At 32.5% G+C, this 15,303-nt stretch overlaps 1 protein-coding gene across 3 annotated transcripts in view; it reads right to left on the bottom strand.

Moving 5' to 3' along the window:
• The window catches only part of LOC139510118 (centrosomal protein of 192 kDa-like), a 64,875-nt gene that overhangs the window by 13,367 nt on the left and 36,205 nt on the right, over positions 1–15,303 (bottom strand). For all 3 annotated transcript variants that reach the window (XM_071296420.1, XM_071296419.1, XM_071296421.1), the window contains exons 22-33: positions 14,068–14,196; positions 13,461–13,662; positions 12,019–12,161; positions 9,474–9,682; positions 8,665–8,817; positions 7,572–7,656; positions 5,699–5,851; positions 5,052–5,247; positions 4,487–4,569; positions 1,867–1,988; positions 875–1,435; positions 67–206 (exon numbers count right to left, since the gene is read on the bottom strand). In XM_071296420.1, the coding sequence (XP_071152521.1) occupies positions 67–206; positions 875–1,435; positions 1,867–1,988; positions 4,487–4,569; positions 5,052–5,247; positions 5,699–5,851; positions 7,572–7,656; positions 8,665–8,817; positions 9,474–9,682; positions 12,019–12,161; positions 13,461–13,662; positions 14,068–14,196 (2,176 nt within the window). The remainder of the gene's footprint in view (positions 1–66; positions 207–874; positions 1,436–1,866; positions 1,989–4,486; positions 4,570–5,051; positions 5,248–5,698; positions 5,852–7,571; positions 7,657–8,664; positions 8,818–9,473; positions 9,683–12,018; positions 12,162–13,460; positions 13,663–14,067; positions 14,197–15,303) is intronic.

The following is a 15,303-nucleotide window of genomic DNA, read 5'->3' as shown; positions in this document are numbered from 1 at the left end:
TAATGTGTGTTATCTTCACTAGCCTACTTTGTGTATATGTAAATAACCATCAGTATAGAATGTTACCTTTAGTTGGAGCATGAAGTATAAGCTGTTCTGGTTTTATTACCCAATCAGACTTATCCTCATGGTCTGTCAGTACAGATCTTGTAAACAGTGGGCCAATGAAGGGACTTGGCATAGTTTGGGACACTGACTCCTTCATACTGAAAAATAATCAAAGTCTATCAATACATGGACAAACAAATACATGTATAATTTGCAAAAGAAGGACATTTTAAAACAATCTAAAAAAAAATTACAAAGCTAGTAGAAAATGAGAGGATTCAAATTTGTACTCTTGTAGAGTTTGAAATGAGACAAATTCACATATATACAGGTGTTGCAATTAGGACAATTGAGTATTTTAATAGAATCAAGTGCCCAACAATAGACCAATATAAAGGTGAAGTAGGTACCACTGTTAAATTTATTTAAAATCAAATTTAAATTTGGAAGTTTTTCAATTTTACTATTCTATCAATGTTTGTGAATAGAATGAAGATGTTGTGTGCAGGTATAAAACTTTACAGAAATATATTCAATGAATGTTTAATCAATCTATTTTTGTCTTGTGGAGAAATGAAATTTATTCAGGAGAGCTCATGAAGACAACAAACTTTCTAAATTCATTTAGTTTCACAATTTTTACATATACAGTCTTCACGCTGAACGGCAGCCTAGGCTGGTAAAATTTCTCTCGAGCCTGTAAAAATCATATCTACAGGCCAACAGTATCTAACTAAAAAATTTTAAAAATTGAGCCTCGGGCCTGTAGATTTAATAGTTCATCGAGAAGACTACATATAAATTGCTAATACAAAATGGTACTTGCCTGTTTATAGATTTGACTGGTATCATTGAAACATCACTGACATGAGCATCCATTGGCATGGTTCCTGTAAAGTGACTAGATGTTTGGGAAGTGTTACTTGATGTACTGGCTGAGTAATTTTTGTCTAGCATGTGGCTTAAAGGCATTGAAGAAGTCATATCACTGCGAGAGCAGGAAGGCAGAGATCTTGCTGGCATATTCCTTGATGGTATTTTGTCACACAGATAGTCAGATGGCATAGTGGATGCAAGATTACCATGATTTCGTAAATTCTGGGGTGTAGCAAAGTCTCCATTTTGCAAAGAGGACGCAAATTTCCCATGATTACTAGAATATATTCCTGTAGATGCGGCCGAAGCAACCAAGGTCAGTGTTACCTTGGACATATTTTTATAGAACAGGTCAATGTCTTTCGTTGGTCCTACATCCACTATGGCAGATGGTAGATCAGCTACGGCATCTTCATCTATATATTGTGTGTTAAAGTTTATAGAGTATAAAATATTGTCATCACATAGAGATCTACTGATCCTTCTACTACCTTGCTTCATATGTAGAACTCTGAAAATAAAAACTTCCATCATTAATGCAATTGTCTAACAAAATTAAAGTCAAGTATGTACTTTAAAATCATTCCATACACAAAACATAGTGACACTAATTTGCTTACAGTATCTGAGAAATATACCAAACTACAAAAGCATGAAATTTTTGACTGAACCATGACTGAACCATGACAATGAGTACAAGGTAAGATGAAACTTGCCAGACAGACATGTACACCTTTAATATGAAGGTCAAGTAAACCCTGTCTGACAGACATTAAACAAAAAATGTTATCATATTTTTTTTTCCAAACAGTTGAAGGCATTACACTAAGGTTAAGGAATTTCTATTGACTTTTTATCATTAGAAACTGTCACCCTTTCAATTTCCTTAACTATTTTAATTTTTTTTCTTCAATATATCATTTTGAGGACTTCTTAAATTACCTTCTCATTCTCTGTCTACTGACTTCATCACCAAACAAGAAGGCTACAGCTGCTATTATTTCCCTTCCTTCACTACACAAAGCACATTCTCTTTCTGTTGGGTTAAAAACAACTGTCACACTCTGCAAAGGTAAAATGGTTTACAGATTACAGTGAAACCTTTCAAGGATCAAACAGATTTTTACAGATTACAGTGGAACCTTTCAAGGATCAAACAGATTTTTACATATTATTGTAGAACACTTTAAGGATGGATAAGTGATTTTAATTATTATTTTTTTTTAACCCTTTCAATGCTACACAAAAAAATAGAAAAATGGCTGCTGCTGCTGTATTTTTTTGTGTTCATTCATTAGAACAGTATATTCCTTTTCAGACTGCTGTATTTTTTTTATTATAAGAAATACAGAGAAAGTTATTGCATGAAAAATGCTCATGAGAGTATGAACTGTAATGTAAGGCAGTTATTTCAGTAAATTTTTCATCAGGTTACCTACATTTTCAGGTAATTAACAGGTAAAAGGTGTAATTCAGGGTTTCCACTGGCGGTCGAAAAAATAATAATTGTAGTATAAAATTCTTCATTTGCAAAAGAAATTGGCGAAAGAAATATATATAACGATTTATTTTCCTCCATCTTGTTTATTTTTTTTTTTTCGATTTTCTTGGACTTTACCTGATCAGACAATACTTGGAATTCACCCTGACCTCATTAAGATTTGGACAAAAAATCAATAATCAGCTGATTGCATTTTATAGCTATCGACAACAAAGGACTAATTAATAAAGGTGTTGATTGAATTGTTTGACAAAATGATATGGTTAAATGGCTTCCGCTAAATGTCACATACAGAATTTATCTACCACTTTGCGACGCACGTGTTTGAAGCAAACTATTGACGTCTCCTCTCCTTTTAAAGATAGTTTAGAAAAGAAAGCTGTTGTTGTGACGAAAAATGTTCAAAAGCAAGAAAAATCTCTGATTTAAAACTTTAATTATTCTTTGACTTTAATATAGGTAATTGATTAGGGAGACTACTTTAAAGTCGTTTGAGTGACTCACGTGTTTCAAGCATAGTTTTACGTCTCAACTTTTTCATTTACGATGGTCAAGAAAAGAAAACTGTCGTTATGAAGAAATCTATCCAAAAGGTTGGGAACAACCCCTGGAATGAGAGTAACCCTTCAATGTAATGACTACACATGAAATGAGGGATCAATTTCATGTGATAAAAGCTTTTGTTTTGTTGTAAAAACCATTTCTTAGTACAAATGGGCACATCAGTATTTTTCTTTAAAGAAACTTTCCCTGCCAACTATATTGGTATTATATAATCAAAACATATCCACTTATTTTGTTATATTCCAGGGCTTATATCTGCTTTATTATTAAAAGTATAGTGGCCCCTAGTCCAAATAATTATGACGTCTGGCAATGCTATTTTAATTTTTTTCTGGAACGCCTTCCTTGCCAGGCGTCATAATTATTTGGACTAAGTAGCCCCCTCATTTAGAAAAGTAGTTTAAAATACAATGAATATTTTTCCCTTTTAAAAAAGTCTGTTGTTTTAAAGTAAATGTTTAGTGTTTACTCATTAGAATGTAGACTCTAAAATAAGTTTGAGAGAATAATCATAGACACAATGGGGCAAAATCATCTGACTTAAGGGAGGGGCAGGGGAGGGGTAGAAAAAAGGTAAATTTTAAATGAAAAATATAGTTATGTTACTTGGCGAAAAAAATAATAAAGTGGCGAAAAATATATTGTTTTGGCGAAAGAGGTGGCGAAAAAAATAATTGACCCAGGGGAAACCCTGGAGTAATTTATTACATTTGTGTTGAATTTTGAATAAAAACTACTTTTAATTTTCATCTATTTTGTTGTTTTATCAGCCATATAATTGAGAAGACACCAATCGCTCGATTCGGTAGTGTATTGCACCATACACAACGTATTATGTAATCATGGCACAAACCAGTGGCTCCGTCCTCAAAATTTTTAGTCAACCTCCGTTTTCCCCCCTTTTTCTACGTCTTGTAATGATCGATCAAATCATATTTCCCACACGAATTGAATGTAATAAACATATTGAGATAACAAGAAACCTTTTTAACTAATCCTCGTCATCAGTTTCCCCATAGAAATGCTGAAATATTTCCATATTTACAGCTTCGTTTCCGATTTCCGCCATTTGCATTCGTCAAAATATTTGTTTATATTTTCCTTCAATTTTTCTTTCTACTGCATGATTTTCAATAAAAATTGCCAGGATTTCAAGCGCAAATGAGACCTTGTATATCCTCGATCCATACAAGGAAAATTTAGAGAGGACCCAAATGAAAACCAAATGGTTTAAGAGTCCTTATGAAAAATCTGTTGTCATCGCGGCATATGCCGCAAATAACAGTGGCATATGCCGTGTATAGCGTTGAAAGGGTTAAACTTTAAAAAAAAAATTCTGTAAAGTTTGTTTCATTGAGATAGATATTTAATTTTATGTTATACCACTATTAAACAACAGCCAGAATTAAGACAGGGGGATGGACAACATGTCAAATGAATAGTAACAGCCGGTAATTACAATAATGGTCATGTTACTGTATAACATTCAATACATACCCTGGTACTCTTTTCCTTCACAACAAACTCACAGGGTTCAATAAGAACTTTAGGAGGTCGTACTAAATGTTTGCAACTAGGATCTATAAAAGTAAAGAAGGTATCAAAGTTATTCTATATGTACTATTGAATTGAAATTAAGTTGACAAGAGGAAAAATAGTATGAAACATTTTGGCTATGTTTTCATATCGAAATTAAGAGATAACTTGTAAGTAAATGATATTTGAATACTTTTTCTGTAATTCAGGCATTTTATTTTATATCCATACATATGGCAATGGTTTGAATTGACTTGAAGTTTAATCATAAACAATTAAAAAGCAAAACAAATAATTCTAGATTTATTTCAATTTTAAATAATGATGAAAAATTGTACTTTAATGAACACTACAATTACTGGTTTGGACAAATTATGTAGTCACATGGACTCAAACCTATACTTGTAAAATCTAGTACTGAATACATTCATGAAATATTTGACCCTATACATTATCACAAATAACAATCAATCAATTGCAGTAGCTTTTTTTTTTGACAGACCACAGACAAGTTTTATTTATTTACCTGTGAAGCACAGAGATTTAACATAAGCAGCTCTGGGTCCAACATTTCTTATAACTATCTTCTGTATCTGACATTTACTAGGCTCTATTCCACTGAAGCTGAGTAAATATTTCTGATCCGACAGACTAGCACCTTCAATCACACTGGCTCCTTCTATCACTAGAAGACTTGACCCTCCATAACCTTCCAATGGAATCTATAATCAAATATCATATGATCATGGTCAAGGAGTGTGTAACATATTTCCAATATAAATCATATATTATGTGTTACAATGTTTGGACATAAATCAAGAAATCACCTTATCAATGTAACAACGTTTCACCCTTGTAAATGATATTTGAGGTTGTGAGTTCTAATCCTGTATGTGGCAGGTGTGTTCAATCCAATCTTATTTGATTAGGATTGTCAGTTTTCCCATCGAAGGTCAGTGGTTCTCCCAATGCACTCTGGCTCTCTCCACCAATAAAACAGAGACCCCCCACCAAATAGCGCTGTAGTGCTTCAAGTGGCATTAAACACCAATCACAATTAACCCATCAATATTAGCAATAGATACTTTAACATGACAAGAAGTTGTGCAAAAAAAATAAAATTAAAATAGATTAAATGGTTAAAGGTTTTTGCTTGTTACCAACACTACTTACAGAATATTTGACAGTCATTCCTACAGGTTTAACCACTAATTTGGCATGGTGTTGTCTGACAGCTGAAGGACGATATTCAACATTAACCAGAAACTTGTCACCACCATTGACCATTAATTCTCTGGTATAAGATCTTCTATCATTCCATAGTAACTATAACAAAACATCATTTTTCAATATAATAACATTAAACTATCTACAGAGATATCCAGATTTTTCACATGTTAAAACCTGCCTAAAAGGTGACTGCATTAGTCTGGACCATAATCTTTTACCACTACTTGTCTGAAGACCAATATTTGGACATTTTTCTGAACAAAGTTTTGCAAATACTTGCTAGTCCAAATAAAATTTTACTGGGGTATTGGACCAGTGCCTAACAGTGCAAATTTTGACACCTGTATTAAGATAAACTGTTATCACAGAGATATGTCTCGCCTTTTTGTAACTTTGATTATGCAAATGTTGAAATCAAAATAGCAATACCTTAACATCTTACACAAGTTATGCAAACATTCAAAATCAATGAACCATGACTGAGTTACATGGCTAAACAATCTCTATGTAAATGAGATGTTCCAATCCTAATACAACTGCATACCAAATACCATTGACTTATTATAAGTCGTTCCCAAATCTAAATACAAAAATTATCTTGTAAACTATGTAAAAGTTTCAAAGTCAATGAAGCATGAAGAGGGGGTGGGGCTATATAATCTCTATGGAAACAATACTTGCAAATTTGCATACAAAATATCATTGATTTAACATTAGCAGTTCATCTTAAACTGATCTAATCACAAACTTAAATACATGTAAACTAAAATAAGTTTCAAAGTCATTAGACTGTGACTGAGGGGCGAGGCCAAATATTCCATGGAAATGAGATGTGCCAATGCTTATACAACTGAATACCAATTAACATTGGCCTACCACTAATGGTTCCCCTTGAACTGACCTAATCACAAACTAATACATGATAACTTACAAAATTTTTCAAAGTCAATAAACCATGACTAAGGGGGCGGAGCCAAATTATCTCCATGGAAATGAGATATGCCAATGCTTATAAAACTGCATACCAAATATCATTGACCTACCACTTGTGGTTCCCCATACCAGTAAACTGACCTAATCACAAACTAATACATGATAACTTACAAAATTTTTCAAAGTCAATAGACCATGACTAAGGGGGCGGAGCCAAATTATCTCCATGGAAATGAGATATGCCAATGCTTATACAACTGCATACTAAATATCATTGACCTACCACTTGTGGTTCCCCATAAACTGACCTAATCACAAACTAATACATGTAAAATAAGCAAAAGTTTCGAAGTCAATAGACCATGACTGAGGGGGCAGGGCCAAAAAATCTTCATGGAAATGAGATGTGCCAATGCTTATACAACTGCATACCAAATATGATTGACCTACCACTTGTGGTTCATTATAAACTAGACCTAATCACAAACTAATACATTGTTGACGCCATCGCCGCTGCCGCCGGAAACAGCATACCTATGTCTCGCTTTTTGACTGTCAAGGCGAGACAAAAACCTGTCTTTTCAGGTCACCCTCTTCATGTCTTGCTGTTGTTATACATTTTAATCCTCAATATGACGGCCTTGTATAACTTACTATACAATATTGGCAATCATACCAAATCTGATTTTTATATCTTATCATTGTTCAAGCCGGTACAGTGACCAATAATTGCTAACATCCATTCATTTGGTTACTAGTGTAAAAAAACATAGCCTAACTACCACTAGCCTTTCTAAAAAAAACATATAGTACTGAATAAATGCATTGTCAACAACTTTGTTACAAAATTCAATCTCCATGGTAACTATACAGGTACACTTACCTGGAAGCTATCTGTGTCAGATCTGATTTCCAAAGATAGTTTTAACTGTGACCGAGTTACATTTTTTAAGGTGTATCTTTTTATCCTGAAAAATATATATACATGTATCAATAACTATACAACGAAATATCATTTAAAAATAAGATTCAAATAATCTTTACTTTACAAATTATTAGATTTTAAAGAATTTCATTATAGGTCTGTTATTCCTTACAATGTTCAAGATATCCCTACCAATTACCGGTAAACCCCAGATTAAATTAACAAAATTTAAAACAAAGCATTTGCAAAAGTTATAATATAAATTACAAAAGATGATTAAAAATTATACCAATAAAGAAAGCACTAAATAAAACAAGAGGCTCTTAAGAGCCTGAATCACTCGCCTTGATTTTTGGCATTTATCTTTCGTTTAAGAGTTCAAGTGTCAAATTTCATAGTAGTTTGTTTTTTTGGTTAGATTTAGCATATCAAAGAACCTTAAGAATTATATTCTTGATAAAATAAAAAAAAGTTTAATTTTAATTTTTGAGATCTTACTTTGCTGAACATACTTGCTGTTTACAGTTTATCTTTATCATAAATACTATTCAAGATAATAACCAAAAACTGCAAAATTTCCTTAAATTACCAATTTAGTGGCAGCAACCCAACAGTGGGTTATTAGATTCATTTGAAAATTTCAGGGCTGATAGAACTTCACCTTATGAACACTTCAACCCCATGTCAGATTTACTCTAGCTGCTTTGGTTTTTGAGATATAAGCCAAAAACTGGATTTTACCCCTATGTTCTATTTTTAGCCATGGCGGCCATGTTTTTGACGAAACAGAAAATAAAACACAAACTTTCTTTTAAATATCCTAAGGATCATTCAGCTTTAGTTTGGTTGGAATTGGTTCAGTAGTTTCAGAGAAGAAGATGTTAGAAATAGTATACACCAGACGGACGACGACAGACGCCAAGTGATGGCTAAAGCTCACAGTTCCTTCAGAACGGTGAGCTAAAAAGGCTTTATAATACAATTTAAAAAAATACAAAAATCAGACTGTTTATATTTGACAAAAATAAATCTGATATTTCATCACACTTACAAAGACTGGCCAACTTGTACACCACCAAAATCTATGAACTGTCTGTCACCAAGTAGAACAGGACCTTGTATCCTTTGAACCTCTTTCTGAACTTCTACTTGAATTGGAAGGTCATAATCTGGACCTTGTGGTAAAATTCTCATCAGCAGGATTCTAAATGCAAATAAAACAGATGAAAGCTTTCCATAAAATATATTAAATGAAGTTTGTTAAAAGCAATTATTTTTTTTTCATTTGAAACACCCCAAAAACTACTGCTTGACAATGTGTGATAAGCTTCATTTGTGTTTTTTGTCACGTTAATTTTAGTCCATAATTTATAACAGTATATACCCGTAGCCAGGGGGGTTCGGACGAACCCCCTCCCTTTGAAAACAAATAAGCACTGTTAAAGTAAATGTTCTGTTCGAATTGTGACTGTTAAAGTCGAGTTTGTGAGTCCAACGAACCACCCCTTGGAAATTCCTGGCTACGGGCCTGTAGCATAATTTACTTTGGCCACCATTCCCCATCTAGAAATGTTTTGTTCAAAATTGGCTGACTTTGGAGCCTATAATGTACTTCTAAAAACAGATTTGTTTTACTTGGCTTAAAGTGTTTGAAAGAAATCCATTTGAGATACCAGGTTGAAATTCAAGATCATATTTGGAAAAAACAGTGAACTTTGTCCTTCAATATTTTATAATAATCCTCACATTCAAAGCAGGCCGTACAAATAAGAGACATTGTCTGTGTACCAATTTTAAACATTTGCAATATTTGTTTCATTTACTTTATGACCTGTTTGATTAAACCAACTCTTCACTTACGTTTCAAATGATATTCCTGTACTTGGTAAAATAGTAACTGTAACTGGCTTTTCTTGTCCCGGTGGAATGGTAAACTGTGATGGATTTACTGTAAAAAACTCAGGGTACTCTGTCACCCCTAGCAACAGTTCCATATGAATATTACCAGCATTTCTCAAATTAAATGTCTGATTTGCTCTCTGATTAACGGAGGTTTTAAATTGGAGCATCTGAAAAATACAAATGCATTATGGTTATTGAATATTGTTTTTCCAGTAACAGCGGTAATTGGATGATCTTAGTAAACCCAGTGTTCTCCCCAGGCCGATATGACGCTGCGATGCCGCAGCGCCTTCATAATATTTTCGTAGATCCCGCAGCGTCTTAATTGGCCGCTGTCCCTTAATACTTGATCCCGCAGCATGTTAATTTTCACATTTAATTATAAATGTTGGTTAAAATTGTCAAGTTGCTGATCATCGCTGAGAGGTCGGTCAGTGTTACTCAATAACTGATAATTAGTTTTACCTGAGCCACGCTTATCTCAGCCTTATCGGACTACAATGAATGTTATCATGTAATAGTGTAAATGCTCATCAAGAAAATCGGTATTTTCAGAAGAGAATTAAAAAAATTAAAAACTTCAGTGCAGAAATTGAAGAAATAGATCGCAAATACATTGTATTTACACATCGTGTGTGTGTGATTACTTGACCATTTAAATAACCATTTTTTTCATTGGTCGAGAAGAAGAATCTATTTATACATGACCAATGAACGTATTGAATACACGTGATATATTTGAATACACATTGCCAAGGATTTGTATAGTCTAACTATACAAATCCTTGACATTGCTAAAGATATTTACGAGGAAAATTATGAATGAGAGTATTTGTAGTTGAAAAAAATAAAATAAACTTTGAATAAAGATAATGAGGAGTGATACAAATTAATAGAAAGTGAAAAAATGTTGATTGCAAGCTCAAATCGTCTCAAACTGTCATGTTTTTAGAAATAAAATGATCATTGAACATCGATCGCGAATCCGTCCGTCAAGTTTGTGACAATCCAATCAACATGGGTAGAATCGCCGCAGCTTCTGTTCAATGTCATAAGTAAATAATTTCAATGGTCTTAACTTTAACGAATTTGTAAAGTTTCGTTTATATCTACCTGTCAAAGATAGGTTTTAACAATAATACACACGGAAGCGTAATGTCAAACTACGGAAACTGTTCAGCTGTTCATTAAAATATTTTAATAAAGACTTTTTATTTAAAAAGTTGTATACCAAATATCTAAACCATATTCGATTTTAATAATTCTGAATAAACATGTTCTCTGCAAATAACAAAGGGTGACTTCTAAGCAAAAGGCAGATGATGGAAGTAAAAGTTTTGTTTTTCAGACCAATGACTTCTAATGAAAAGGGGAATACGTATACAGCACCGTCAGTATTATAAGCAGATGGCATTGCTTCTCCCAATCCCAACCGAGCTTAAGTTATGGCAAGTGATAACAGCAAGCACCATGTTTCTGGTTTCAGTGACAAGTGGCTCACTGAGTTTTCATGGCTTAGAAATGTTAAAGGGGGTATAAGCAAAAGTTATTATGAGAGGGGGTTTTCAACCCTAATGAGGATAAAGACAATGTTGAGGAACAGATTGTCCAACAAAATAACACTATCTTGAACCAATAACCCTGGAAGGAGCAGAGAGTACAGATATTTTGACTTCTTTAATTGACTGAATATAAATAACTCTTGTGTTTAAAATAAATTTATTTCATATATTCTTGTAAATCATTATTACTCTGCATTATTAAACACATAACACAATGCATTAAAATTTATATTGCATGTCATGATTTATGACTAATTGCTTAAGATCACAAAAGTTCACTCTAAAAAGAGAGTTGTGTGCCCTTGAATTTTGCGCCTTAAAAAAATCCTGGGGAGAACACTGAAACCTTATCTATACTATATCATAATCCCAATAAATTGTTTTATAAAGTAAGGGACATTTCAGTTAAAACAACATGGTACCCAGGCAAGGCTTCTTCAAAATTAGTAACCCTATATATATATATAGAAACAAACCTATAAATTCACTGCACTTGATACCCATCCATAGTTTAAATTTCAAAATGCATTCCCTAGGTCCCATCTATTGTTAAATGGGACACCCCAAAACATAGATGTTCACCAATTACCGTCCCATCTATTGTTAAATGGGACACCCCAAAACATAGATGTTCACCAATTACCGTCCCATCTATTGTTAAATGGGACACCCCAAAACATAGATGTTCACCAATTACCAACGGTCAACATAATATATCAATGTTTTAAATTAGCATTCTTGTAATATTTAATCTCTTCATCAGTACAAGAAAGTAATTTGTGAAGCTATTCTACTTAATATCTTTCTTTCAAATCAAATTTTGCTTACAGAAAACTGAATTAAAAGTTGATATGAATAAAAAGTTCTATGGAGCACGACTAAAGTTTTAGTTAAATTAGTAAAATGGGATTTAAAATTTCCCACTGTTATGTAGACTTTACCTCCAGCTGTCTAGATAAATGTAGTTTGGCGACACCCACTACCGACTTCAGATCTATAGAGCTGATTAAAGGTAGATGTGATGGTGTGTCTACTTCCACTTCTATTCTGGCATACATTTCAGTGGGTGGGTACTGTGACATTGCTGGAATATATTGAACATGCTCTTTATAAAATGCCATGGAAGGTGTATCTTACATAAAAATAAAACTGAATAATATAATTAATTTTAAACAAGAATGTGTCTATAGTACACGAATGCTCCACTCACACAATAATTTTCTATGTTCAGTGAACCCTAAAATTGGAATTGAAACTCTAATTTGGCATAACAATTAGAGAGATCATATCAAAGGGAACATGTGTACATAGTTTCAAGTTGATTGGACTTCAACCTCATCAAATAATACATTGACTAAAAGTTTTAACCTGAAGCAGGACAGACAGACGAACAAATGGACGCACAGACCGAAAAACATAATGCCCCTTAGTGAGGCATAAACATCCCAAATATTTATAAAACAATATGTGCCAGCAGGACACCATGACAACCTTACATTTTTAAATCACCATTTTCAGTGAACTGCCAAATCTTGGTCCAAACCCTAATGTCATATATCTTAAAAAGTTCACACCATAATGAGGTTGAGAACTAAGTTTCAGATTAATGTGACCACAACTTCATGGAATACTACTGTATCCTAAACCTTTACACTGTAAATGTATGTGTTCAGTAGGTCAAAGGTCAAAATCCTGTTTTGGCACAAATACTTAAATTATAGCATCATTATCAATATGTGTACAAAGTTGAGTTGGTGTAACCACAACTTCAAGTTAAACTTGAAATACCCTGAACCCAAACTTTATATCTAACAGGACAGACGAACAGTTACAATTCACATACCTGTGAATATAACCCCTTTCTACTTTTGGACTAAGATAATCAAATGAATATAACAAACAAAAATTTAAAAGACAATTTATTGAAAAAGGGACATATTTTTTTTTAATTAAAATTAAAAAAAAGACTAATTAGTTAGGTTTTAGAGACACTGGTCTCAATATGTAAATTCACAATTCAATAATTAGATTGCATTTTTGTTTCATTATGATAAGTGATTTTGATAGGCTAATAGCAATCTCGCATCCTTCTGAAATTAACATTCATTTCACAATGAAATATAACATTCATGATGACAAGAGGTCCCACAATAAAGTGCACAGTTAAATTAAAGAAAAACTTGATAGAAATTGTGTTATAATGATCCTAGCTAAAAAATGTAATTATAAGTACTGAATGCTTCTTTTTGTAATTTCATAGGGTTCTAAAACATTTTAAGAATGAAGCACTTCCACGCTTCATACAAAATGTACTTTGGTCAACGCTTTTACACCCCAATGAATTTACAAAAAGAAGCATTCAATTCTTTAATACAGGCCATACCTCTACTATACTGTTTCTCAGGTGGTCTGCAGTAGATTTTGATGTCATAAACAGTAGGATCAGAATCAACAGTCCTGCCTTCAACACTGAGGGGCATAACTGTCCTCCCCATTGCTGCTGACTGAGGCCGACTACTACGGGATATAACAGAAACATCAGCTAACTTGGTATCGAAGGAAAATGCATGCCAGGATCCTTGACTCTATGGAAGAAGACAAATATGTACTTAACTAATGCTAATAGTATTTTGGTTATAAGGAGTTCAAACAGATTTTATGTATCATAAAAGAAATGTGTGATCTGAATTAAATAAGCTTAAGCTTGCTTTTTTTTTCTGACCATCTACTGTAAAGTACAAACATCCTGTAAGAAGATATATTTAATAAGTTTCTAATACCAAACCTGTTCCTAAGTTTTTATTTTCTGGTTTATCTTGACCTTGATTGTGATCTTTCTAAAGATCAAACTTTGCAAGAGGAGTTATTTTCGAAATTAATGCTCAATTAGTAATGATCTCTGAAGACATTTGAATTGACACTTATACTGAAATGTTCATGGCTTTTTCATAAGATTTTTTGTGAAATGAGTTTCAGAGACTTCAACTTACCAACAATATAGAAAGTCTTAAAGGAATGGTGGCTCGTCCTCTGTTGATGATCTGTAGTGATAATTCATGACAGGATCCCCAGGCGACCTCTCCAAAGTTCATACACTTGTTATTACTCTCTGTCCTCACCTATAAATAAATCATTTAATGTCAATATGCTTTTGATGCTGGATGACTGAAGTCTACTTTCAATTTAAATTAAAAAAAAAATAATTAAAAAGTTTTCAAGGTTCAATAAATGTTAGTATATATTTCAATTACATTTCTAAATTGATTGTCCTTAGACTTCACTTATCTGTTGTACTTCTCTTAGGACTCGATGACTCATAAAAGTTATTTCAAATTTCTCCTGCCCCCTCTCCCCCATTCCTTTTTTACCATCTAATATTATTTTTTAACAACAAAAAATACTCTTTGGCCCTCCCCAAAACCCTAAACAATACTAAAATGAATACTAAATATAAATATGTTGTTTCCAAAAAAGTATTTGGCATTAATTACATGTATTTATATATTTTTACAAACTATTATCATAATTAATATATATATATATATAACCTATATCTAATAACTGTTTTAATATTTAGAACTTATAGTAACAAGATAAATTATGTATAAGAGATCACCTACACTAGAAATTACATACACCATAAGCATAAAGGACTTTGCCTATACATGTATAACCATATTTCTGTTTATATTATTTTTCATGCAAGCCTAATCACTTTCCCAATAACTTCAATATACAAAGAGAAAAATGATACGGGTACTCATATAACTATTTCATTGAGCCAAAAAAAAAATAATTTCAGTGTACAATTGATACTGATCGAATTGTGTGTACTTTTGGTGTTCTAACATAAAATGTCATTTTATTTGAAATGATGTATTACTGAGTAGAGGTGTTATTAACATGAAAGTAAAGTGTTTAAGTAACAGGAAAGTACAATTATTTTACTCAAAAACTTTGTGATCTCAGTTCAAACAAATCACAAGTAAAGAAAAACTCTGAAAAAAATTGTTAAATCATTTCTAAGATATAAGATATACATATCTTTAAGGCTTTGGCATGAGGTGTCATTTATAATAAATAATTAGTTTATAATAAGTAGTTTATTCTAAAAAACATCTTTCAGTCATTTAAAATATACCTGACTCCTTATCAGTTCAGATATTCATTTGTCTAATTAACATTTTTTTTTTCAAATCAAGCTGGATAGTTAACCCTGTATTAAT

Source organism: Mytilus edulis, chromosome 2, assembly GCF_963676685.1.
Source record: "Mytilus edulis chromosome 2, xbMytEdul2.2, whole genome shotgun sequence".
Lineage (NCBI taxonomy): Eukaryota > Metazoa > Mollusca > Bivalvia > Mytilida > Mytilidae > Mytilus > Mytilus edulis.
Note: the sequence above shows the minus strand (reverse complement) of the source record. Positions and strands in the feature narration are given on the sequence as shown.